The 27714-nt window shown below is 37.2% G+C and overlaps 2 protein-coding genes across 8 annotated transcripts in view; one reads left to right on the top strand and one right to left on the bottom strand.

The window, feature by feature from the left end:
* Positions 1–4802, bottom strand: part of Impbeta11 (importin beta11) — a 96998-nt gene extending 92196 nt beyond the window's left edge. The window contains exon 1 of one of the 5 annotated variants that reach the window (XM_083118418.1): positions 4700–4802. Coding sequence is in view for 2 of the 5 variants with exons in the window: in XM_083118415.1 (XP_082974541.1) it covers positions 4501–4502 (2 nt within the window). In the remaining 3 variants the exon portion in view is untranslated. Of the gene's footprint in view, positions 1–4456 lie in introns of all 5 variants that reach the window. The other 4 variants (XM_083118417.1, XM_083118415.1, XM_083118419.1 and 1 more) reach the window with 4 other exon arrangements.
* A 191-nt stretch (positions 4803–4993) lies between these two features.
* LOC145984967 (uncharacterized) overlaps positions 4994–27714 on the top strand; it is a 94562-nt gene continuing 71841 nt past the window's right edge. For all 3 annotated transcript variants that reach the window (XR_014441382.1, XM_083118414.1, XM_083118413.1), the window contains exons 1-3: positions 4994–5256; positions 21949–22066; positions 24908–25031. Coding sequence is in view for 2 of the 3 variants with exons in the window: in XM_083118414.1 (XP_082974540.1) it covers positions 21953–22066; positions 24908–25031 (238 nt within the window). In the remaining variant the exon portion in view is untranslated. The remainder of the gene's footprint in view (positions 5257–21948; positions 22067–24907; positions 25032–27714) is intronic.

Below are 27714 nucleotides of genomic sequence, written 5' to 3'. Positions count from 1 at the left end.
ATTGGAGACACATTAAAATCGGATATTATCAGTTTTAAATGGTTCGTACTTACCAGTTGTGTATTGCGGAACATAGTTGAAGGTGCCATTATGCTTTTTACACGAAAATAACTTCGATTTTTCACATTACAAGTAATTCTTTTGGGTACTTTCTTCCGTTGCGGAACATACAATATGGAGTGCACAGCTTTGAATGATCACGCGTCGTGCTTGTGTTTTGTCGATTTGGAGTGGGTATGCAGTGTCAACCTTCTTAAACGAAAAATACCTACTTTCGTGTTCATTATGTCATCACAAACCATTGACGGATAGCACCAAAAACCATTCACGATAGCCCCACGAACCATTTCTGGCAAGGTTAGGTTGTTGGGTTAGGTTAGGTAAGCATAGTTAAAACAATTTAAAAAAGTAAAATTCTGGTAAAAAAAAAAGACACGTGTGGAAACACTGGCGAGACTGCTTGACTTTCGACGCTTGCGCCATCTGCAGGTAGATAATAGAAACAATGGCATAATGTTGTCGCTTTGCACAAAATGCAAGTTTATTATATTAAAAGTGCTTATATCTTGTTATGCAGCATTCTACGGTGAGAAAATACCTCCACGAACTTTCTAAATAATACAGAAACTCATTTCCGTAAGTAGTTTCTGTAGTGCTGCCTCCTAGAGGAAGAAGAAACAAGCTACTGTTCCTGGACATGAGTCTGTGCAAACAGGACCGGGAATGGTGAACGTAGTTTCGTTATAATGTAAAGTGTTACGTTGTTTGTGAGTTTGTGTAATAAATGTAGTTAATCTTGTTAACATATGTGTTTCCATCGCACAACATTATGGCGCAGTCGGTAGGATGGGGAGGTTAGTCATCCCACAGTCGCTTCGCTCGAAGGTTGTGGAACTCTTCCATTCGAACCACGCTGGGGAAAGGACGATGATGGAGACCTTACGATCACAAGCATGGTGGCCCAGGATGACAAGGGATATACAACATTGTATCCAGACTTGTGAAACATGCCAATCCACACGTTCCAGGATCAAGAAAGGTCCAGATAATAGGTGGCCGGAAGCTAGATTTGTAGGACAAAGACTCCACGTAGACCATTTCTTCTTGGCTGGGAGAAAGTTCCTATTACTTGTGGATGCTTATAGTCGCTGGGTAGATGTCTGGCCAGTATCTTCCTTAGATACACCGGAGACCATACGCTGGATACTTCAGTCATGCTCGACTCTCGGAATTCCACAAACAATAGTTTCGGATAATGGTCCGGCATTTATCAGCCTAAAGTTCCGTTCCTTTTGCCAACAGTTCGGGATTGAACACATCACAATACCGCCGTACCACAGTCCTAGCAACGGGCTTGCTGAGAGGTACGTACGCACGGTGAAGACTGGCATGTTGAAGGTGTTGCACGAACATCCACATCTAACTTCTTTACAGTTCGATGCAAAGTTAGCGGAGTACCTGCTGTTTTTGAGGAATTCCCGGTTGGGAGAGGAACGTAGTCTTCCTGCAGCCTCAGTCCTCACCTTCAGTCCAAGAACATGGTGGAACTGTATACGTGGTGATCATAATCGAGATGCCGAGAGGACAGAAGCTCCTCCTTTCTTGAAACCTAGGAGCAACCACAACAAACCATACAGGATATTTTCACCTACTGAAACCGTATGGGTTCAATCACCGAAGCACTTGTCACCTAACTTCAACGAGGCAGATATTGTAGAAAGGTTGGGTGGCACTCACCTTTACAAAGTGCGCTTTACAGATGGATCTCAAAGAGTGGTACATTCACGTTGGATTCGTCACAGGACACACAGACAACAAAAGAATCCAGAAACCTGGGATGATGATAGTCCACCCGAACCAGAAGTCGCGACGGAGAACCGAAATTCAGATTCCAAAATTACCCCACCTCAACCAGACGTTGATGGCCATCAACCCCAAGACGTTGACGCTGCTCCACGACCAAGATCCGCTAGTCATGTGCCTAGAAGATCGACCAGGATTAAGGTACCCCCTGACAGATACGGGTACCCTTGTTAATTTTTCTTTTGTAACTCTGGGAGGAATGTAGTGCTGCCTCCTAGAGGAAGAAGAAACAAGCTACTGTTCCTGGACATGAGTCTGTGCAAACAGGACCGGGAATGGTGAACGTAGTTTCGTTATAATGTAAAGTGTTACGTTGTTTGTGAGTTTGTGTAATAAATGCAGTTAATCTTGTTAACATATGTGTTTCCATCGCACAACAGTTTCTCCTCTAAAAATGAAGAAATGTGTCTCCGATATAACAGACATTTACCAAAATTATTATCAGCCTTGAACCTAACAAAACAAGTAAAATTATTAGCCTAACAGCATTAAAGGTAACGGTTCCGATTGTTTTATGATTTCTCCTAGCACAAAGACTAATTATTATAGCACAAAGACTAATTATTATAGAATTTTGGAAATCGTTGTCACACGAAATTTGAACCTTCCTTAAAGTAATGAGCACTGCTTGGACTCGAAAAAAGCGTTATTTATGTTAAAAGAAAAAACTTAAAATTACCTAACGCAAGCATGCGCACTTCCCATAGACAAGCTATTCTCCGTCGACAAGCGAAAGTAAATATCGTATAAGCGTGGGAATGAATGTAGAAGTAAATCGGAACCTTAGTAGGACTTTATTTTAATGCTAAGGGAACCAAACCTAACCTGCCTAACCTAACCATGATAGCATATATTGAACAAAATCTTAAGTAATCGCTAAAACTCTGCAGTATGTGTTAACAGACGTACATCAAAATCGAACCATGTAAAAATTGTGGTAAATTTCTCGTATCGGACAATCGGATTTCTTCAAATTTACAGGAGAAATTACTTACCGAATGCAGTTTCCTTAGACTTGTGGAAGTTCGGGGAAGTGTTTTCTCGCACCGTTCATTGAATTTTGCCGGTAAATCATCTATTTTTCGATATAAATGTGTGACCCATGCACGAAAGCTCTTGCATCCATTTACATCAAGGTGGATGTAGCCTGTGTCTGATGACGTAATCCCGGTCAGTGCTTCCAAACACGTGTTTTTGTAACTGAAGAAGGTACGTTTCCGCAAATGGTTTGTGGGGCTATGTGCCAATGGTTCATGGGGCTATGTGTCAATGGTTCGTGGAGCTATGCGTCAATGGTTCGTGTGGCTATGCGAGAATGGTGTGTTGGGCTATGCATATTTTTTTCGAAACCAATTTTTAACTATTGTAACCTATAGTGACCCTACCTAACCTAACCTTACCGGAAATGGTTCATGGGGCTATGTATGAATGGTTCGTGGGGCTATGCGTCAATGGTTTGTGGGGCTACGTAGGTATTTTTGGGTGCAGTGGGGTGGAAACACTGCATGCCGAGTACGGTAGTGAAACTGTGACCGCCATTTTGCGTGTTACCAAAGGCAAAAAGAAACGAAGAAAACTTACTCGATATGTCGCAAATAGAGCTTATTTCTGTGAAATAAGCGAAATGAAACTTTCAGCAATGTTTCTCAATGCAGAATACGTAAGTACGAATATTCAAATTAAATGAACTAGCAAATTTCAGCCATTTGTCCGATACGAGAAATTTACCAAAAATTGCAAACGTAGCACAATGAAATCGCAATAAAACAAAATGAACTTGGGCCCTATAATGGCTCTGTGAGGTAAGAACAACAGAAAACGTTCATAAACAACCATCTTCATAACCTTGGCAAAAATTTTCAACATTCTAGCGAACATCCAGAGTGTCAAGGGTAGAAAACTGTGCATTTTCCGATAGGTAGTTGCTGGGACAAGAATGTTATTTGTGAAGGCGTCAGTATTCCTGTGATAAGTGTTGGTAAAATTTGATGAATTCCAAAGAATTTCTAGTTGTTTTTTCATACAGAATATTGTTGTATGGAGACATAATGCCGGAAACAGAGCATGCAAATTCGAAAATTATTAACCCTAAAAAAAACGTAAAATATCTAATCAACAATGACATCATGACCTGACAAAGGAACCACCCACAAAACAATCTTGCTGACAAAGGAACCACCTACAAAACAATCTTGCAAGCTAAAAACAACATAAAACGTTAACATTACACAAAATCTCCACAATACATGCAAAATTTCACATTTTTTCACAGGTGTACAGAGGTTCACTAGCACTTAGGAACCTTCAGTGGGTTGAGGACAAGTTAATTATGCTAAGCATTCGGCCACCGAGTTCGTTTGAATTCCACTTGCTCTGTTTTTTTGTGGGGCATGTTTTATTTAAATTCAACTGTCACTCTTCTGTCTCTTGTATACTAGTAATGGGCAAATTATTTTCTGTCAAAAGAAGTTGGAACACTTGTTTTGTAGTAATGGGTAACGTCATTACAAACGAATTACAAGGACAAGCAATATAGGGTTAAAAAGAAATATACATGCATATATATTCTCATATATAATCATTATTCACACACATGAAAAGCAAATCAAAATAGACCTAAAAGACAGGCGCTTTTACATGGACTCCAGGTGTCACCGGCTTAAATATTATGTAGATGACGCATCAAATATCATCTTCGTCTTACACTTGAATGTGAATCCAGTCATGTTTTTTACACCATGATTCATATTACATACAAAATAATTTAAACCAATATAGCTGAATGTAACACAAAAAAACAAATTCTACAGTCGAAGAAAGACTTGGAGTGGCTAACCATTCGGTTCTTCGTCGTTCTTCTTCTTTTTCTTCTTAGCAAAGCAAATGGAAGATACACGAAGCAAGAAACCCGGGAGGACCGAAAGAATCCCGAATAATTAATGCTATTAATTTTCCGATTCCAACATATGTTCCGAAATATTTTTGCAGTCAAAATTCAAAATTCTTAGAGAAAATTTTTACTTTTTCGAGTCGAATGAAAAATAATTGGTTAAATAACCCTACTTAACACATTTGCCATGTTCCTTTTCTTTTCTGTGAAGCAGAAAAGGAGGAGGAAACGAAGCGACCATAGGAAGCGACTGTGAATGTGTGTTGAAGTTGGTGATGTTACGTATGAACTATACATTTGAATGGAAGGAATTAATGTATTTGGTGTTTTTTCATTACCAAACTGTGATACAGTGTGTTAACAAGCACATGCGTTTGATGCTGGATGTAAGGACGAGATAAGAAATAATTGTAATACATATATCAGTTAGCCAAATTGAGGGACCAATGTTCGCTTACGATGGTATAGTGCCTGGTGAAGGTTTTAGCCATTCACTTTCTAGGGTAAGAATTATGTTGTTGTTTTTTTATTTATTGACATTTTGGGCTACTAATTGTGAACTCAGTACCTAATGCACGACTTCTCTATGAACTTATAACTTATAATTGGTGGACCCAAATTTTTTGCACGTTGAATGCAAAATATGTTTGAACAATTCCGTAGTATTTACTCTAACTGAACATTTAGAATGAAACCCCAGTCTTGTAATATATAATTTTCTTTCTAATCCACAAGACTGAATGACTTAATCTGTTCCACGTTACCCATAAACTATCAGTAGTAGAGGAAAATTACGACCCAGCCACTCCAAAAGTAATAACGTTTTAATTTGCCACGGGCAATCTAAATTATCTCAAATCTAAAGGAACAGAATTCAGAGAAAATAACTGCGAATGCCACTAATGAACAAGAAACCAATTTGGAGTATTATAAATAAACGGCGAAAAATAACCATAAACTATGATGATAACATAAAATTCGTAATTAATAATGATGAAATAGCTGAACCAGAATTAATATGCAACACATTCAACAAATATTTTGCCAATTTGCATAATACTAATTACGGTATGACTTAAGATGACCGGACCCCTCTCAGATTTTCTTCATATTTGACATACTTACTAATTGAGGCCTGCTAGTGACGAATTTGAAGTTAAAATTTGTCGGAAACTATTGGAAATTGCAAAATAATTGCGAACCATTGGCGCTAGCCCCACAAACCATTGACGTGTGGTTAGGTTAGGCAAGCATTGTTAAAATTTGGTGTTGTGGTAGTATCAGGATGTAGAAATTGCAAAATACTTGCGAACCATTGACGTGTGGTTATGTTAGTTTCGGTTAGGTTGGGCAAACATATTTAAAATTTTGTGTCATGGTAGTATCAGGAATATATACGAGGTGTGGCTAGAAAAAGACCCGATTGATGTTGCTGTCGACAAATGGCAAGCGCCTCAAGGTCAAGCGGTGCATGAGTGTATAACGTGATATCCTGCCTATCGACTGTGTGATTGCCCAGGGTGTGCGGTGCTCAGTTCCGCTGTAGCTTGTGGAGGAAGTGAACCGTCGAAAAAATGTTAAGTGTGAAAGTGGAACAGCGTATCAATGTGAAGTTTCTTATGAAACTCGGAAAATCCGCCACACAAACATATGTTTTGTTGAAGGAAGTGTACGGAGATGAGTGTTTATCATGCTCTCAATTGTTTGAGTGGTTTCAAAGGGTTAGAGAGGGACGAGAAGTGATCGCTGATGACTCTCATCCTGGACGGCCTTGCACATCAAAAACGGAATCAAACATTGCAAATGTCGGTGAATTGATTCGAATTGGGTACCCGAAGGTCAAACTGTCAACCAACATTATTTCATTACGGTGCTGACGAGCCTCCATGAGCGAGTAAGAAGATGACGACCTGATTTGTGGAAAAGCAAGTAATGGATGGTAACAGTTTCATACATCGGAGACACATGTCTTCAATTTTACACAAGCAACTACTTACGGAAATGAGTTTCTCCACGATTTACAACGTTCGTCGAGGTATTTTCTTTCATCGTGGAGTATATTTGACCGGAAAATCAATATCTCACCAATCTAAAATTGCCATTGCTTTCATTTGGTTGCCCTACAAGAACTGTATGCTGCGTACATTTGATGACATAAGCCCCTGTCAGTGTTTCAACCCCCCTTTTTTTACTATGCTTGCGTAACGTAACCAAACCTAACCTAACCTTATCGGAAATAGTTCGTGGAGCTAACGGTCAGCTACCGTGCATAATGGTTCGTGGGGCTATCAATCAGCTACCCGTGCACAGTGTATAATTTCCACTGGTGACTAACACGATAGTAGGTATTTTTCGGTGCAGAAGGTTGAAACACTGCATACCCACAACATGAGTCAAGGTGTGCCTGCCATATTGTGTGTTCCGGAAGCGAAGAAAGGAATAAAAAAAAAAAAGCACTCAGAATGTGAAAAATTGTGTTTGTTTTCGTGTCAAAAGGATAATGGCACCTTGAACTATGTTCCGCAATACAAAATTGGTAAGTAAGAACCATGCAAAACACAAAATATCCGATTTTAATGTGTCTCCGATCTATGAAACAGTTACCGTCATGGATTCTTCATCAGGACAATGCTCCTGTCCACACGGCATTGTCAGTCAAGGCTTTTTTGGCTAGCTATGGAATCCCAATGTTAAAGCATCCATCCTATTGGCCAGATCTTGCTCCGTGCGACTTTTCTTATTCACAAAGGTCAAATCAGCACTGAAAGGAACCAGTTTTACAACCGTAGAATCTGTGAAAACAAAAGCGACGAAGGTCATGAACATGGTTTCAGAAAATGATTTCCAGCAATGGAAGATTCGTATGGAGCGTTGTATCAATAGTGCAGGGAAGTACTTTGAAGGGGGTAATGTTCGTATTGTACAAAATAACCAATAAAAGATTTTGTAGCAACAGTCCGGTTTTTTTCTAGCCACACTACGTATATTTCCTTGTGAAACAAAAAATTTCGCGAAAATCGACTGTTTCCATTCCGAAAACTAACAACTTATTTTTGCTTATTTTGCAATTTCTACACGTTTCCAACAACTTTTAACTTCAGATTCGTGATTAGGAGGCCTCAATTAGTGAGTGTGCCAAATATGAAGAAAATCTGAGAGGGGTCCAGTCATCTTAAGTCGTTCCCTAATTACAATGCTTATAGTAATAAAGACTCAACACCCAATCCAACACATAAATATGTTACAAATAGTATACTTATTCCTAAAATGATGATAAAGGAACTTAATGAAGTCATAAGGGGAATAGCATGGTTCTCACACACCTGGTAAACATGAAGTCGCACTGAACCAGCGGCGGCTCAAGGGGTAGAGCCACCGTGCCATGGCACTACCCTTAGAGGAAACGCATACCTCGCCAAGTATTGTTAAATGAATACATTGATAGTTTACAGACAAGGAGATTCGAGTCTTGCAATCGGTGAATCTGACGTGACAACTGCCCAAACCTCCTCACTGCATCGCTAGCTGTTTCGGTCGTACCCTTGCGAGGCAACAGTCCATGCTGCCCAAGAGCTGGCCTAACCCATGGACCTAACCAAGTTGACACACGTGCAGAGGGTTGAAGAAGTCTCAGCGAGGAACATTTCCACCATGAGCCGAGAACAAAGTGGCAGGTGACAGGGTTAGCCCATAAGAGACCGTACCCGTCTTCCCCTGGCACGGCGAGGGAACTTTCGCAGTGTTGACACAGTTGCCACCTTCAGAGAATAGTCGCTAAATATGACTGATTTGTAAGACGGGAAGTAATTTCTGCCTACTTTTGGAGAAACGAACCTAGTATTTAAATGAACATTTTTGATAATAGATAGATGCACCAAAGGCCCAGCTGACTTTTTTAAAAATATGAAAGTAAAAAATCCTATGATGTGAGTTTCCTTTGGCATTTCGACAATTTCTTTTCATAACAAAGATATTTTTGACATCCAGTTAGAATACGTGTGCATGAAGGAGGAGAAGGTGATAGGATTTGTTTTTCCTTTTCTCTTGTAATTGTTATATTTTTAGGGAAGTGTCCTGTAGTGTATAAAGATAGGTTAGTGAGTGAAGATTAAACACACATTGTCCATGTTACCAAACAAGGATAAACATATTGGCCAGTGGTGCAACCTCAAGGAGGGGGCGAAGGGGGGCATTTGGGAGTTTTTTTTCTTCTTGATCACGTTGGCACTACCCATCATAGTTGCCGCCGGCCGCCACTGACACTACACTGAACTGTATCTGAAGGACTACAATATGCTCCTCCCTGTTGATAATAACAATTAAAACTAATGAACACTTATAATTACAGTTACTTGTTACACACAAGCTTCTTAGAAGACTTGTGGTATATGTTTAGTTTATTTTGCATTACAGATTAGTTGATATTTTCTACACTTGTAAACTTCTGTATGCCATAAGTGTGAAAATGTTTTGGTAAGATTTTGCAATACCAGACAACTCTGTAATTTCTATCCTACTTCTTATAGTCATGAAATATGTGGTCCTGATGAAGTATCTGAGGTTAACATGTGGGGGTGACTTGTTGAAATTGTTATTTGACGTGTAGAAGTTGTAAAATAAGCTTTTCAATTACCGCGATCGTTTTCCGTATACAAGGATGGAAACCATTTTTGTTCAACGTAGCGTTCACTTGTTCAGTAATCTGCATGGTGTGTGTGTGAGGAAGATGGCAACTCTGAAGGTAGAAAATAAAGTTTTTTTAGTAACTTTCAGTTGGGTACATATTAATAATACAGGGCATTTGTTCATATTTTGCATAGTCAATAATTTAGGGCTCCTAATCATGATTGTGTAGTTACAATTTGTCGAGTGCTACGAAACTGACATTTTTTACGGTGCAAACCATTCACGCATAGCCCCAAAAACCATTCACGGTAAGGTTAGGTTAGGCAAACATAGTTAAAATTTGGGATCGTAGTAATATCAGGAATGTATATATTTTTTTTAGGTATTGGAAACACAAAATCTACCGGTAAATAATGAGCAATTATTAAATTGATTGGACCACTCAATTTCACTTTTTTTGCAAATTCGACACGTGACGTTTTAACTGCAGATTCGTGATTAGGAGCCCTAAATTATTGAGTATTCCAAATATGAATGAAATTGGGGAGTTGTCCGGTATTGTAAAATCGCTCCAATGTTTGTTCTGTATACCATGTGCTTGAAATTGTATTTTATGCACAGTAATATTGGTTGAAAAGTGTTCAAGCCAACCTTCATGGCAGAGTAGTTAACACGCCACACTACAATGCCAAGGGTCTTGGGTTCGAATCCCAGCCTGAGCATGGGTGTTCTTTGTGAGTGTCCCTTTATGAATTTCATCATATCATCATTCATAATCATTGTTGCAATTAGCCAAAAGTGACAGAAAAGCAATGGAAAATAATGTAAATCAAACAAATTAATCAAATGAAAAATGTTCAACTCAAACAAAAACCTGTAACCTTAGTGCTTTGTGCCAAGTAATCACCTTGGGATCTTGCACACATCTCCCAGCATCTGTTCCACTGTTCAAAACATTCTGCAAAGTTCTGTGTTGTAATTGTGAATAACTGCCTCATTGTATTAACTTGAATCTCATCGACAGTCTGGAATCTCAAATAGCCAGAAGTCGTAGGGTGACAAATCTGGGATGTAGGGGGGATGAGTCACCTGCACGATGTGATTTTTGCCAGTCAATGCAAATAAGATGACGTCCTAACGACTGAGCTACCACAGTGTGAAAAACATTCTCAAGCCAACACACAATAAGTAATCGCTAAAACTCCAAAATATGTGTTAAGAGACATAATTAGAAGTCGAACCATAAAAAAATGTCTGTGTACCATGATGAAATCGGAATTAAACAATCGGAACTTGGTCCTGTGCAAGTTTTATAGGAGTATAAGAAAATGCTTTATAATATTGGAAATGATTGTGGGAGTAAGTTTCAAGCTTGGAGAAACTAATTAGCACAGTTAAAAGCTTCACTAAGTATTATTTACCAGAGAAATTATGAAATGTAGCAGACAGGAGCAGGCATTCTTGGTTTCAGTTCACTCGGACATAAGTTTTCGCTGATTTGACTGAGAGGCTCAAAGGGAGTTTCATACTTGAAACTACATTTTACAGGTGTTTAAAGCATATAGGGGTGATATTTTAATGCTAAGAGCCCTAAACCTGATCAACCTGACCTAGGATTTTATTAATGCTAACAGCCCTAAACCTGACACACCTAACCTAACAATAAAAGCATTTAGCGACAAAATGCCCCTTTACACCCTATGCACATGAAGTACAGTAGATAGCAGCAGCAGTTCACATCCAAGATGACAGTAAACAAATGGCTGCTCGCAAGCAAAGAATCACACATGAGTATACAGAAGGGAAAAATTGTTCTCCAGAAAACATGCACTACTAAGTAATCACTAAAACACTGAAGTACATGTTAACAGACACAATTAGAAATCGAGCGATGCAAAAAATGTGTGTACCATGATAAATTTGGAATTAAACAATCAGAACTTGGGTCATTATTCTTGTTCAACATTTCCGAAAAGAAATACACTAACTCCTACAATGGCAAGATTTTATTATTATTTATTATTGATTTAGTTTATTTCACTTCGCGTTCTGTGCCTTTTGGATAATTTGCGAAGATGGGGATTAGTGATGAAATGATGAAATTGATGAATGGACATTTACAAACAACCAAGCCCAAGCGGAATTCGAACACGGGACCCTTGGCATCGCGGCACGATGTGCTAACCACTCGGCCACAGGGTCCGGCACAATGGCAAGATATTTTTTCACGGTAGTAACAGTATTTAATAATAATAATAATAAAAAAATTCCAGAAATCTGTGATACATATGCATGGAAAATGTCAAGGGTAAGACGTAGAGAGAGTATTGAGAGTTTTGTCTACAAATAGTTTACAATATATGATTGTTAAGAATATGATATATCCTAAAAACTTACATGAAATTTATCATACACAAAAGGAGAGATTACTACATAAGATTTCATACATGATTGTTACAGAATGAAAATTAATTTATAAAAAGTTAAAAGAAATGATAATGAATAAATATGACATAATTAAATATAATAATAACTAGAGGTATTACTAATGCCCAATTCTCCAGTATTTTCCATAAATTCGGTGTTAAATCATTTGTGTTGGAACAAACAATTTTAAACATATAAAAAAAATCATATTCATTTATAATGGAAAACAATGTATTATTGAATGGCAGGAAATTCATGATAAATGCATTTCGAATATTATTATTTTTGTACATATAACATGTATAACTTTCATGTACAACATGTTTTACACATATTCAAAATGGAATGATGTAAAGTATGAAAATACTTGCCGACACTAAATTGTGTACGTATTGTACACACAGAGAGAGAGAGAAAGAGATACATTGATCAATGAGTCCCTGTGAAGTACATCTGAAGAACTACAATATGCTCCTACCTGTTGATAACATTATCTACAATAGACACCAATAGTTACAACTTCAGTAATTTGCTTTACACAAACTGCTTTGAAGATATAGGCTTTAGATATATCTTTATTTTGCATTACTGATTAATTGCTATTGTGTCCAAAACTTCTGTTTCTCAAAAGTGTGACAATGTTTGCATCCAAGTTCCAATTGTTAAATTCACAATTAATCATGGTACACACATGGTTCAGTTTCTATTTACATCTGTTAACACATACTTCAGGGTTTTAGTGATTACTTACTGAATCTTGGCAATGATTTTCCCTCCATACACTTGCATATGTTTTTTTGCTAACAGCCATTCGTTCACTCTTGTTTTGGGTACAGGCTGCTGCTGTCATATCCACTTAACGTGCATGGGATGCGAAGAAGTATTATATTAGTAAATGATTTCAGTGTTAGGTTAGGCATATTAGGTTTAGGTTTCTTAGCATTAACCTTTTCGTTACCACATATCTGTAAATAGATAAGTTCGGTAAAGCCCAGGTGACCACGTATCTATAAATAGATACATTGTCATGTTTGTAGTTTTACGTCATAATGTCGCTATTATTCGCTGGAATTGCGATTTTTTTATATACTATTGTTAACACATATATGTGGTGTAAGGACTGTTGCACATCCCTGGAAATTTATTGTTATTCCATACAAAAAGCAGGCTTTGAAGGGGGAAAAAGCATTTTTGTGCACAATAAAGGCCGGAATGTTAGTTCCACGACAATAATGCAGACTTACTTGGAGTTGGGAAACGTTTTCTGATCGGTAGCAGCAAGTTCGTAAGTGCTTTCAGTGTATGCAAAAGAGGGGGGTTGGTGGATGGGAAGGGGGTAATAAAGGGCATATTCTTCAGAAATATTGGGATTTTCTGGCTCCTCCCCTCGCGTTCATAGATACACTCAATGTGCATAAATTGTATATACTCCGATTCTATGGTTCATTCTGCATATAACGGTACTTGATTCATCGGTCTAGGGCAATTAGCATTCAATATACAGTCGTTTCAAGGTAACTCTGCATTTCGCTGAAATTTGAGGCTAGAGTCATTGGCATACAGACATGCCATTTGGGGGGTACAAGTTGTGTTCTATTGCTCATATGATAATAGTGCAATTATTTTCTTGCTCCAAACATGCCTGCGGTCATTCATTTACATGTGTATTTTGACAATGTTCTGTACTTTGTTGTCCTGGGTGGGGGGAATCCAATTTTTCTTCAGAAATATTGGAATTTTCCAGCTCCTCCCCTCCCCCTGCATCCATTGATACACTCAATGTGCATAAATTGTATATAGTCCAAATCTATGAGTCATTCCATGAAATCAACACAGCCCACAACCTGACCAACTCCGATTTTCATGAAATTTGGGGAGTTGAAACTAAGCATGGAACTTTGTAACTATGAAAATTTTGAGTCTCTTGCATCTTGTAATTGTTAAATTATTCAAGGTCAAAGTTCACATAAATTGCCCTTTTGAGCCCGGTTAGGTATACTAAATCTGCTGTAACTCCGCCCCTATTTTGCCTATGAAGCTCAAATAAAGCTTATTGTACAGCGAATTGAACAAGCTTTCCAGTGATATATAACAAGCCTCCCTTTGGTTAAAAGTATAATTTTGTCACGTGACCTTGACCTTGATTATCTCAAAACAAGTTATCACCAAAAATTGTGAAAAAATATATTTGGTCCCTCATGCCATACTCTTAAAACATATCAAAAAATCATTCTGGGACTGCAATGGGATGAGAATACAAAATAATGTGTGTAACTATGTGATTGATAAAAGCCTCATTACATGAACTATGACGAGTCAAATGTCCCTTAACACCCCCTACAAAATGTAAAGGAGTTATCCTTGTCATGAAAGAAATAGGTTAAGCACAGGGAGATCCCTAGCTGTGTGTGTCAAGCGCAGATCCGGCATATTGTTGACCGCCATATTGAATTAAACGCAAAAATTTCAAAGGAATGGGAATGTTGTGATATATCAAATTAGGCTAGAATTTCACGGGAAATGAAGCGGCGAAGGTTTTTCCAATATATCTCTAGCCAGCAAGAAGTTATATGCATGTCTTTCACTTACAATATATTCATATTATAATGTTGACAATGTTCCTGTGAGCACACTCGTTGACGTCTCTCACACTCACATAGAACCAGTGGCGTCTCGTTCCTTGGGGCTTCAGGGGCTTAGCCCGTAAAGAAAAACGGACGTATTCACGTAATTATCAATCACCATAACGCATAACTATCACACAGTCTTTTAAAAGGTGATTTTTACCCACGTAAATTCATCATCTGTTGCAATTCATACGACAGCGCTCCTAGCGGCATTGATGTCAATTATCGTTTTCCGGGGCACGTCGCAAAGGAAGGCGTGGCCTACACCCACCTACGCTACAGTGAAGGTCACATGCTAGCAGAGAGAGGAGGGGAGAGAGCAATGGATTTGAGTGCTGATTCGGGGCTAGTTCCGTTGCGTCGCGTTCGATCTCGCGTGTTGTTCTGTAGTGTTTTGGTGGCTTTCATTCGCTATGTTTGAGTGAGTTTGGTAGGGTTGAGGTTCGAACACAAATTGATGAAGGACATAGGCTGTCAATTACAAGACACAATGAATTTGTCCGGAAAAATAGGCATATATTAAATAGAATTATCGATTGCTTAAAATTCTGTGGTTGACATGAACTTGCTCTACGAGGACATAATGAAAGAGAACAATCTTTAAACCGAGGCATCTTCCCAGATTTATTATCCCTTCATAGAAGAGGGAACTTCGTGTTCTTTATTGTAGTGAAGAGTTGAAAAACATAAACTCTATGAGTAGATTGCATTCATTTTTTATTTAAAATTATTTAGAGGGTACCTTTTCAGAAACAGTAAAAATGACAAACATAGTTTTAATAACTCCAGTGGCAACAGCTGAATCTGAACGATGTTTCAGCACATTGAAGCGTATTAAAACCTGCTTAAGAAATACAATGGGACAAGACAGACCAAATGCCTTGGCACTTGCTTACAATAGAGATAGAATACATTTCAAACATAGAGGGCTTCAACGAAAAAGTAATAACAAAATTTGCTGAGCAGAAGAACAGGAGTCAACGTTTGTAGAAAGGTATGTTTCACAACAATACCTGTTTCTTTTGTAATCATGTGAATTGTCATTATATTTTAAAGTCTTTAAAAAAAATAAGTCCAGTTTTGTAGTTTAGAAGAAGATAAATACCTGTTTTGTTGTAATTCATGTAATTTGTCATTACATTTTAAATTCTTTCAAAAAAGTAAGTCCAGTTTTGAAGTCTAGAAGAAAAGAATACCTATTTTTTGTAATTCATGTGAATTGTCATTATATTTTAAATTCTTTAAAAATAAAGCCCCGGCCAAATTTGAGGCCACAAGACACCACTGCATAGAACATTTGGCAGTGTAGCAGGTACAACATCATCGCAAGCAGCAACTATGCCTTCTCTCAGATGGTCAATATCATGGACTTTAGTGCATGAACCATTCTCTTCAAATGTTTCTGAAGTTAAAAAGTCCTCCGAAGATGTTAGATCTGGGGAATGTGCAGGCCTTTTAATAGATCCCTGTCTGCCCATCAATCTACCTAGAACTTTACCATGAAGAAATTGCCACAATGTCCACATAGTGTGGATGAAAAACCTGTTCACTTAACAAATCCAAGAAGCCCTCACCATTTAAGATTCCGTTGTTGAATATGGACCAACCATTCCCGTTCTCCATACACTATTCCACATCATTAGCTTAACAGCAACAACCTTTCGGCTGGAATCTGTCTACTGTAGATTATCAAATCACAGGTATTGCATATTCTTTTTATTAACTTCACCGTGAACATAAAAATTAGCCTCGTCACTGAAGAATTTTTCATTCCAAAGGAAGTGTCACGTAATTGTTTGAGATACTTTTCCCAATATTCTTCACTATTCAAGTATTTGGTGAATGTCGCTGATTAAAATCATATGCAATGGTGCGTATACTTCTTTCTCTCCCGAGATGTCAGCATGTTCTCGATGAGTTCCTAACACGTTAGGAGCATTTTAATGCTTTGTTTTTAACACCTCGAAGAGGATAAAATGGTTACAAGCATGCAGTAGTAACTTTTTCTGGTTAAATATATGTTGGAGAAATCTTTGCTGCTTCATTTCTAGTGAAATTCTAGCCTCATTTGATATATCACATCACCCCCTTTCCTTTGAAATTTGACTCGTCATAGTTCATGTAATGAGGCTTTCATCAGTCACATAGTTACACATATTATTTTGTACCTTCTGATCCCATTGCAGTCCCAGAATGATTTTTTGATATGTTATAAGAGTATGGCATGAGGGACCAAATATATTTTTTTCACGATTTTTGGTGATGACATGTTTTGAGATATTCAAGGTCACATGACAAAATTATATTTTTATCCAAAGGTAGTCTTGTTATATATCACTGGAAAGCTTGTTCAATTCGCTGTACAATAAACTTTATTTGAGCTTCATAGGCGAAATGGGGGCGGAATTACAGCACATTTATAGTATAAGTAAGCGGGCTCAAGAAGGGCAATTTATGTGAACTTTGACCTTGAATAATTTAACAATTACAAGATGCACGAGACTCAAAATTTTCTTAGTTACTAAGTTCCATGCATAGTTTCAACTCCTGAAATTTCATGAAAATCGAAGATGGTCAGGTTGGAAATTGCGCATGTCTGTGTTGATTTGGCATGGAATGACTCGTATATCGGTACTTGATACGTCTGTCGAGGGCAATTAGCCTCCGATCTACAGTCATCTAAATTAAACTGCATTTTTGCTAGAAATCGGCCCGGTCACCGGGGTCTTACCTGCAAAATGGTATCTGTAATCAAAAGGTTAATAAAACATCCCTAATTGTGCTACCTCCATTTGGTGCAAGGAGCATAAATCTTAATCTTAAACCTCAGCTAGCTTATCTACAGGGTAGGGTTCTTTGTAGACAACGAAACCAGACAGGATGCCTTCCAATGGAGACGTTTAAACAAATATATTATTTAAACACAGGATACATGGAGTAAGAATATTTACATGATAAGCTACTTTCTTCTATAATTCTCGTTTACAGTCAATTTTCATCTCAATATGCTTTTTATTATTTCTTTTCTCTATTTGAATATTCTATCTGGACTTCCTTCGTAATGGACAGATCTGGATCTGGACTTCCTTCTTAATGGACGGTCTGGATCTGGACTTTCTTCTCAATATGGAGGATCTGGATCTGGACTTCCTTCATAATGGACGTTCTGGATCTGGACTTCCTTCTTGTCTTCTTTGTGAACTTCCCTCTGGATTACAATTTATTTATGTTTTGACGATTTGATGAATTCCTTTATCCTTTTCCAGCTTTTTCCTTTAAGCTTTGGGAATAATACTAATATCCTCCCTTGTGGCTGCGATTGGAATGCACCAACACTAACTGGGTACAACAGAGTGTATACTTGGTGCAAACAACTGACATGCGCATCCAAGTAGGTGCTACGGTTGAAATGTGCAACCAAAAAGTGCTGTGGGGCGTCAATAGGAACGTGCTGCCACTGTTGTAAACAAAATTTCCGCTATGGGAATGATAAATCAATCAGACAGATGCAATAACTGTTCATAGACACAACTTTGTATCAGTGCTTTGACTTCTTTAGTTTTCTGATCAATTTACATATGATCACTGGTTTAATTTATCGCTTATATACATTAATTTATTTCTTTTATATTTATTCTTTATCTTATAGTAGATTCTATTCTTTTCATCTTTCCAATTTGCTTTCTTCTTATTTATAAGGTTATTCACATATATTATGCTAATTCTTAGTCTTGCATGCCTGGTGCTGCCATCTCTATTCCTCTTTGGCAAACTATTTACATTATTTGGTCCTATTGGATACGTAACAAATGCTTCCAACACCAAACAAACACGTAAAATATCTGGTCCCAAGCACAAAGCCCTCTTCAAGTCTCTCATGAAATTCACTAAAACTCCATGTCTGAGACAACCGGACACCAAGAGTAGCTTCTCGATGCAAAGGGCCGATGCTCCGGTAAGCTATTTTTCAAATCATAATTTCACTGGTAAATACTACTTAGTGAAACTTTTAAGTGTGCTAATTTGCTTGTCCAACTTTGAAACTTACTCCCACAACCATTTCCCGTAATCTAAAGTACTTCCAAATACTCCTTTAAAACTTGCAAAAAATCATTAAACATTCAGGACTTTTACCCCACAGATATCTTCAATCTTAGTGACATTGCCATATTATTCTTGAATTAGTTTTGTTATTAGTACCAAAATGTGAACTGATATGAATTTTTTTCAGAGAACCAAAAATCAACTAGTTCTTTCACCTCTGCAATTAGTGCTTGTGACGAAATGATTCAAGGGTTTTGTCTTTAACCCTACAACACTAACCCTTACGGGGAGGAACGTATTCACTAACCCATCATAAATTTTACTTCAGTACTTTATTTTTTATGTATTTACAAAACCATTTGTTATTTTCAAAACAATAGTTTTTCTCATTCGTACATAGTATTGAGAGTCTAAAAATGTAATTTCGTTACTTTCCCATTTACCTTTATATTTTTATTTATATTTTTTATAAGACTTTATTTTCCTGGTATTGGCACTCAGGCCTCCCCAACCATTATTGATTCATTGACTTATTTTATTTATTTAACGATGCTTTTCTTCGAAATGCGACTAATTGCGATGATGGAGATGAATGGTGATGAGATGACTTAAAAGACAACAAATACACATGAACTCTCTACAAAATAGTTTACTACAGAGGATTTTATTGGCTGTGAGTTCTGATGCCAGAGCCTTGTTAGCCTGGCACCCGGACTCACAGGGCTAACAAAACCTCATAGATCGCACAAGTAAACTATAGCCTAAAACCAATAAGTTGCTGACCGAGGCAGTTTATTAAGATAAAAACACTTAATACGTAACGTTTCGACCCTGTATCAGGGTCTTCCTCAGATGAAGAACTAAACTAAAATGATGAAATATACTATACACAGAAAGATTACATACACATAGCAGGGTCACAAGCCACACAACAACAAATCAAGTTGACAGTCCTTATCTAGGAAGATTTCTCCAAAGGAATTAAACATATCACCTCCTGACAGTTGTTGACTAATGGGTCTACTACACTGACAGGTGATTGGCAGGTCAAGATTAGCAAGAGTCTAGAACCACCTGCATACCACTCCCCCTCCCCTCCTGCCTTTTTGGTTATGGATGAATACCTCCTCCTCTGGTCTTCTTCTTTTCTCTTCTTCCTTCCTTCTTCATACTTCTTTTTTCCTCATTCCTTTTCTTCATCCTTTCAACTTTCTCTAACACACTCTTCCATTCCTTGTTTATCTTGAGTCCTCCATTCCAATTCATGATGTCTTCTCCTTTCTTTTCTATTTCTTTGGCCTCCTTCCATTCTCTCACTAGTTCTCTCTTCTCTTTTCCTATTCGCCTAGCCGAATCCCATTCAACTTCATGTCCTGTTTCTCTAGTGTGTTTGAATATGGCATTCCTGTCTCTCTTCAATCTCACATCATCCATGTGTTGCTTTAACCTGTCTTTAAGTCTCTTCTTCGTTTCCCCTATATATACACTTTCACATCCTGTGCACTTCACCTTGTAGATAACCCCTTCCTCTTCTTCCTCTCTCTTTTCTTCCTTCTTCTTGCTGGCTATACTTAAAATAGTGCGTCCTCCCTTCCTGTAAGTTCTTATACCCACTTTCCTCAGCACTTTGCATATCTTCTCTGTGGCATCGCCCATACTTCTTATACCAAACCATCTCTCTTTTTATTTTTCTTCCTTCTCTTCCAGTCCTCTCTCTTTTATCTCTTTCCTTCTTCTGTTGATGTTGTGTCTGTCTTTCTTTTCATAGCCATTCTCTTCTAGTTGTTCCCACAGGCTATTAATCTTGGTTTCTTCGTCCCCTTTCTCTGTGCATATCTTCTTTATTCGGTCTTCCATATTCCTTATAAAATTACGTTTAGTTCCATCACCCACATCACTTCTTTTGTGGCAGAACACTCCTGCCGAACACTTCTTTTGATACCATGTAGCCACAATCCCCATTCCTCTCTTCTTTTTCATCTCAATATCCAAGAAATTTAATGTTCCTTTCTGTTCCGTTTCGAGCTCAAGGAATATCCCTGCTTTCTCATCTTCTACATCTTTAACAAGCTTACTCAGCTGCCTTTTTGTTCCCTTCCATATCCCAAAACAATCATCCACATATCTACAAAACAGACTTAACTTATCTCCTCCTTTCACTGTCACTTCCTTCTCCCATTCATTCATAACTAATTCCGCCAGCACAGGGCTCAAGCAAGAGCCTATATTCAGACCTTCACTAATCTTGATGATTTTACTCCCCACTCTGCTGTAGCCATTGTCCCAAATGGTTTCCTGCGCTTGTACCACTCTCTCACTATCCCATTCTCCTATAATGCTTTCCCCCACTTTCTTCCTCACTATATCCACTACGTGTCCCCTTTTGATGCTAGGGAACATGCTTCTCACGTCTAGGCTAGGATAAAATCACAATGTTTAGCCTAGACGTGAGAAGCATGTTCCCTAGCATCAAAAGGGGACACGTAGTGGATATAGTGCTAAACATTGTGATTTTATCCTAGCCTACAATCTGCCCCATATCCAATAATAAAATCCAGAGGTCCCGGTTTCGAATCCTGGCTTGGGCATGGGTGTTCTTTGTGAATATCTCTTCGGCAGTTTCATCACTTGTCCTCATCGTTGTGATTAGCCAAAAGTGGAAGAAATGCAATGCTAAATAACAAAAATCAGTTCAAATAATATTTTTTTTAAAGAATAGATGGGGGTGGTATGACTATGAGAGGAAATGAAGTCTATCGTAAAATAATTATTGAACTGTGTATTGAGTACTCTGGGAAAAAAATGAAGATTCTGGAAAACCCAGGGAAATCTCAGGGGAAATACATTTTGAGTTCATGCATCTAGGTCACATGTGTTGTGTGAAGGTTTAGTGCTCTTAGTATTTAAGTAATGTCTCTAAATGCTTTTTCATGATTAGGCTATCTAGATCAGGTTTAGGGCTCTTAGCATTACAATAATTTTCCTGAATGCTTTCAACATCTAATCATGATGGTGCCGGTATCAAGCACAACACCCCTGCAAGCCTTGTGCAGGCTGTAGTCTGTGGAATGCCTTGTCGATGGAAAGTGTGGATATTTGCATAAGGTACCTTTTACATCTCCCTTTCACCAATAAATAGGACTTTTCGGAACCAAACCATGTTAATTACTTTCAGAAAGTTTCAAATTTACTTTCACAATCATTTCCACTATTCTGCAATACTTTATCTATCTTGTATGATCAAAAAATGGCTTGTTGATAGGTATCTCGGGAATACATTTTACGTATTTTTTTTAAAAATAAATTACAATTTTCAGAACTCTAAACAGTGGTAATTACTTTTACCAACATTCAAATTTACCGGAACAATCATTTCTACAATTCTGCAACACTTGGTCTTTCTGCTATGAAACTTTGAAAAATCATGAAACATTCAGTACTGTTGCCAGAATAATTTTTATTTCCTTTCAGGGATATGAACAACAAGAGTAGTTTAGAAGCTGCTGCAGAAGCCGCGGCTAAAGTTAATGCGATGCTAATTGCTAAAGGAAAACTGAAGCCACCACCCTCATCTGTTGTCAAAGGAAAGGTAAATTACTTGTGTGTATATATGTGGCCAAGATATCCAGTTAGGTCATTAAGTCATCATCGCTGGAAATTATATTAGGTTTTATTTTTATGCTCTTGTTTTAGATGTTTTTTTTTGTAATTATATAGTCTTTTTAAAAGAATAAATTCCTTTGTGTGTGATTGAAGCTTTCATGATTGATGATGGTTCAATATTAGTAGTCACCAGTCATGAAATGTGACCAAGCCATTTTGTTTGATAACATGTATTAATTTGGCGGGTACACTGCATACGATTCAGACCATTCTGATACTGTAAAGTAACTGTTAATTCGCCAGTGTCAGTTTTTGTTGTAATTATATTAAACATATTTATATTATGTATTATGGGGTAAATTAGTATTTTTATTAACCTGAAAATGATATTGCTTTAATACTTTGATTTTAAAGACTTCAGAACAATTTTTCTGATGTAGCAGTTAGTGTTGCAATTTGTCAGAATCTGAACCTTGCTTTGTGCTTTTTATGTTAATCTAGAGATGTAGAAAAACAGCATGGGAATTGAATGTAATTGCAAAAATATAAAAATGTGTTAAATTATTTCAGATATCATTATTTTAAAAGGAGAAAACATAATTTAATACCGTTTGTACACATTGCTTTTGTTGTTCTTGATGTTGGCAACTAAGTTCTCAACTTTCGTGACTAGGTATGATACTATACATCAGAGATCATCCCGCATTTAATTTGATTGATTGATTTGCTTTATTTTACTTGGCTTTTTGTGCCACTTTGGCTAATATGCTATGATGGGGATGAGTGATGATATGATGAAATTGATGAATGGACACTCGCAAACATCCATGCCCAAGCTGGGATTCGAACCTGGGACCCCTGGCGTCCTAGCATGATGTGCTAACCACTCTGCCACTGGGGCTGGCATCATTCCGCGGATTGAATTTTTGTGGTAATTTCTTGGCTCGTAAACACTTTAAAAACAAATGAAATTATCATTCTTAATAGACAAATGGATGGGGCAATAAAGAAAATGCATGTTGAACTTTTATTTGCAAGATCTTTAACTTTCGAAAATTCTAGTTTCTGGATAAAAACAGATCACTAGATTGAAATTTATGATCAGACATGATGATCAAGTCATTGTATGTTGCCTTGCACTTTATTGGTACGCAGGTGTTTGCCAATATCAAGGACTCTAGGCTTAGTTACACATGAGATTGAGAATGATTCTAGTGTATTAGAGAATTATTGTTATCATCACATCTTGAAATATTGATCAGGCTGTCTGCTGTATGTAGTGTGGGAGCAGTCACCATGGGAACATGACAGTGCAAAAGTTTATCTCAGGATCGCTGCAAGCACCTGCAGTGTGTAGCCTCAGGGTGTTCACCAGTCTGGAAATCCTGTAGAGAGGGAATTTACTTTTCCTTAAAAAGTCATGAAAATGTCAGAGAAATTGACTGTTTCTCTGTGAAAATCGACACTTTTGTAGTAGTGCACTAAAAGTAGGTTTTTGAATAAAGAAAAAAGGGACAACCAAGAGATGCTAAATTTTTTGTGGACAAGGTATACTTTACCTTGCTGAACTGAGTATTGCTGGTAGTTAGCAGTCGGAAGTTGTATGTTAAATGCTGTAGGAAAAGGAGTCATGTTGTTAACTATGTATTTTCATGTAGAAATCTACTACAATAATTGGTTATTGGAATTTACCACTTTCTTGTTGCAATTTTTGGGTTGTGTTTAGTAGACATTAGGATTAATACATATATTACTAAATTCTGTTATAATTATGTGTTAATTATGCTGTAATTGTTATACAGGGTGTCCATAAATTATCTTTACAACTTTAGACTTTAATAACTTGAAAACTATACCATGCTCGTGGCATTGCCAACACTCTGGCCGCCGTACGCACTGATTTTGTCGGACTCCTTGCAAACGCCTGCCACACCCTGTTCACGTTGGCATCTGACACAGATGGCCGACCCACCCCCTGTTTATGGAGAACACTACCCGTTTCCATGAATGACGTATGCCAAGCCCAAATGGTGGGTCGGGATGGTGGTTCCCTTCCATACTGTGTCCAAAAGTTTCGTTGCACTTGGGTATCGGACTTCGTCTCTATAAAACATGCTACACAATGAGCTTTTTCCTGTGGCGTCCACATTTTTCATCAAATCTGCGTCACCTGGAAAATAAAAAAAACTTTATGAGTTTTCTTGTCACATGTTGAAAACCGTTTGTCATTATCTAGTATAGTTTTCAAGTTATTAAAGTCTAAAGTTGTAAAGATAATTTATGGACACCCTGTATTATTTTTACACAAAAAATAATTCTTCGTTAACCATTGGTCAATACGTGGCAGTTATTATGTAAAAATCTCCTGATACCCGTATCCAACAGTCAGTTTCAGTTTCCCTTCTTATTACTTTTAACATCTGAAGTGAATATTCTAAAAACTTGGTTAAGTGGGATTTTAGCTAAATTATAGTGACCTTTTTACACATATTGCCCTAATGTCTTGGTCTTGAAATGTTTGTTCTTTGTCTGGGAAACCTGGAAAAGTCAGAGAATTGTATTTTTACAAAATTGTATACACCCAGAGCCACCGAAAATATCTGCATGAACTAACGATGGACAGTTTGGTGATCCCTGCTGTCCAGTCCCAAACCATGTGACAGACACTATTCAAGAATTGAACACTATTATGAAAACTTGTAATTAGTGAAAGAAAAAATATTATCTTCATCGTTCAAATGCTCTTGGATCTTACACTAGAAAGATGGAAAATGGTAATATTTTTGTTGCTTTTCGAACAGGAAAAAACTCTTTTTAACTTTTGCAGGGAGGAAACACAAAGTCAGCAGGAGATTTATATACTGCAGAAGTTGAAATCAATGATGCCCCATTGTCTGCCCGTAATCTTCTAACTCGTGGGCACACTCAGGACGAAATAAACAAGTATTCAGGTGAGTACTAGGTTCTGTACGTTAATATGATATTTGCTTGTGTGCCGCCTGTGTTCCGAGAACATTTACCAGCCATATCTCTATCTCACCACCAAAGGTTCCATGTTAAAATCTCAGCCTTCGCATTGCCCTTTCTTCATGAAGTCTGGGTAAAACTTAGTACAACCTGCCCTACATCTCCCAGCAGATGAACAAGGTAACATAGCTTGGGCTAGGCTTATGACATGCTCATTGCCAAATTAAACACAAAATCTTTAAAGAAAGTAATATGTTGTGATGAAAAAACACCCCACTTCAGGTAATTGTTTGATAGGGAATCCTAGGTTTTACCACAAGGAAAATTGTTACACTGCATAATCAATACATGTTCAACATAATATAATATAAAATCAGAAATGTCTCAGATTTCATGTATTAACCTGTTCAGACAAACCTCTGCCTTACGCATCTTTTCATTCATAATAGCTACTAACGGACTTGCCATTCCATTTGCATGATAAATACAATAATTTTAATTACATGATGGTTCATTAAAAGTAAATATTTATTTGTAACCAATAACAAATTTACCTTTTTTGCCAAAATTTCCCATTATCCATGGAATATCAATCACAAAATTTATTTTACATGTACCTCTTTGTGATGTAAATATCAAATTTCTATTAGGTTCCCCACCAGAGATATAGGGGCTCAGATTTTGAAGAAAATTAAAAACAAGCAATATCAAAGAGCTATTACTAAAGAAAAAACCTGTAGCAGAGCTCAAGTATTTTCTGTCAAAACTTTGAATGTATATGTCTCCTCTAAGAAAATTATAACTCCTGATATGAAATTGCTTCCCTACTAAAGAAAATCCTAAACTTTAATTTTTCTTCAAAATTGAATATCAGTTTTAACCCTAATTTTCAGCCATTTTCATTAGATATATTTAAAAAAAGTACAGAACATAAAATAAAGTGCAGTGTACTGAAAACAATGTTTTTACCACAGCTTTCCATCACTTTTCTTAGGGCTGGTTGTATAAACATCACTAACTGGAGATCAGATTTGACCTACGATCCGGTAGTGAACTAAGTTCAAGCTTCTATCATGTTGTATAAAGCTAACTGTCGATCTTAGGTCAAATCCTGATCTTGGGTCAAAGAAATACGTTTGGCAACATGGCAAATCCAGACATGCCGCTAGTGTGCCTGTGATGTTGCCAATTGTCCAAAATAAACAGCAAACATTTTAAAGTCGGTTTCGGAAAATGGATGTATTTAATATTTGAATAAAGAATAAATCTGAGGTGCTGGATGTAGTAAATATTCGAACATGTTACAAATTTAGTAACATCACGTAAATTACATACTAAACGGCCATTTATTGCTTGTGCACGTTCCACGTGGATGATTTGTCCTTGACAACGAAAGCAACTATCGGTTCTCGGTTGCAAAGGGGAGAAAATATGCTTGCCTAAATAGAATTTTTTAAAAAAATATGCATTTCTTTTTAATGCTAAATAGAGATATAACAACTTTCTTATACTCAGATTTGGAGCTATTGTCATGTAAGGAGATGCTTGTTATATTTATTTTGTGATTACACGACAACATGTTACAGGTGGACCATTAGTTCCTGTAAGTAATATACAGAATTTTCCTTGCACTTGAATAGCCTACGTTGTGAAATGTAAAATATGTTTGCATTTTCCCGAATGGAAAGAAATATTGAAACAACAGTGCACTTGTCCTCTCTGATATAAATTATGCACAAAACAAATAATATTCAAAATAAAATATGTGTGATTTATATATCAGGAGGAGAGAAAGCTTTACCAACTAAAATGCAACATGCTCGGTTCATAAAGCAGTAGATATATAAACTACAACCAAAGTTACATGATCTGTTCCATTCTGCGGACAACATTGAATTGCAATAACATTTGGCTGGATGCAGTAAAGCAAAATGGTAATATTTTTATACTCCCTCTTCATTCCAACGCAAGTTTTACAATGATATCATATCAACAAGAAAATGTAAGCGGGTCTATTTTCGGTTTGTATCAACTCTCGGTTGTTCTCAAGTTACTTTTCTCTGATCGTGCAATTAAACAATGTTACAATATGCTCTTGCAGTCATTTAAGGCAAATTTCAAGAAAAAATACATGGTATTTCGAACAGTAAATAACAATGACACACGATATATATGGAAAGAAAGAAAAATGGAAGAAATATTTATCATTGTTCACCTCGTTGTGCATGCTTCTTCTTTATTATTATGGAAACTGGATTTCATGAATTGATTCTCCCGTCTTGCCACATACGTTCACTTGCAAAACATATTACAAGCCAATATTCGTTAGTACAGCCATGTTACAACAGCTGAACTACGGTCAATGTCTGCTGATCGGAGAAAAATCGCGGATCAACTTTGATCGCAGGGACTGAATCTCAGTTCAACTTTTATACAACACAAAATCAGAGTTCAGCGTGACTGCAGATCAATTTTACTGGCTAATCGAGGATCAACCGTTTTATACAATCGGGCCTTAGCTGAGTTTTCATAATTATCACAACTGTCTGCAAATGCCTAAAATGATGGAAGTCATGAGACAAAAAATGGCCACCATTTTTAAACGAAGTCAAGTTTGAGAAAACTAAATGCGTGCTTTCAACTACCCTTGCATAGGGGTTAGAACAA

This window comes from Lepisma saccharinum, chromosome 3 (assembly GCF_977018435.1).
Source record: "Lepisma saccharinum chromosome 3, izLepSacc3.1, whole genome shotgun sequence".
Lineage (NCBI taxonomy): Eukaryota > Metazoa > Arthropoda > Insecta > Zygentoma > Lepismatidae > Lepisma > Lepisma saccharinum.
The sequence above is the reverse complement of the archived record's forward strand: the minus strand, read 5'-3'. Positions and strand labels throughout refer to the sequence as shown.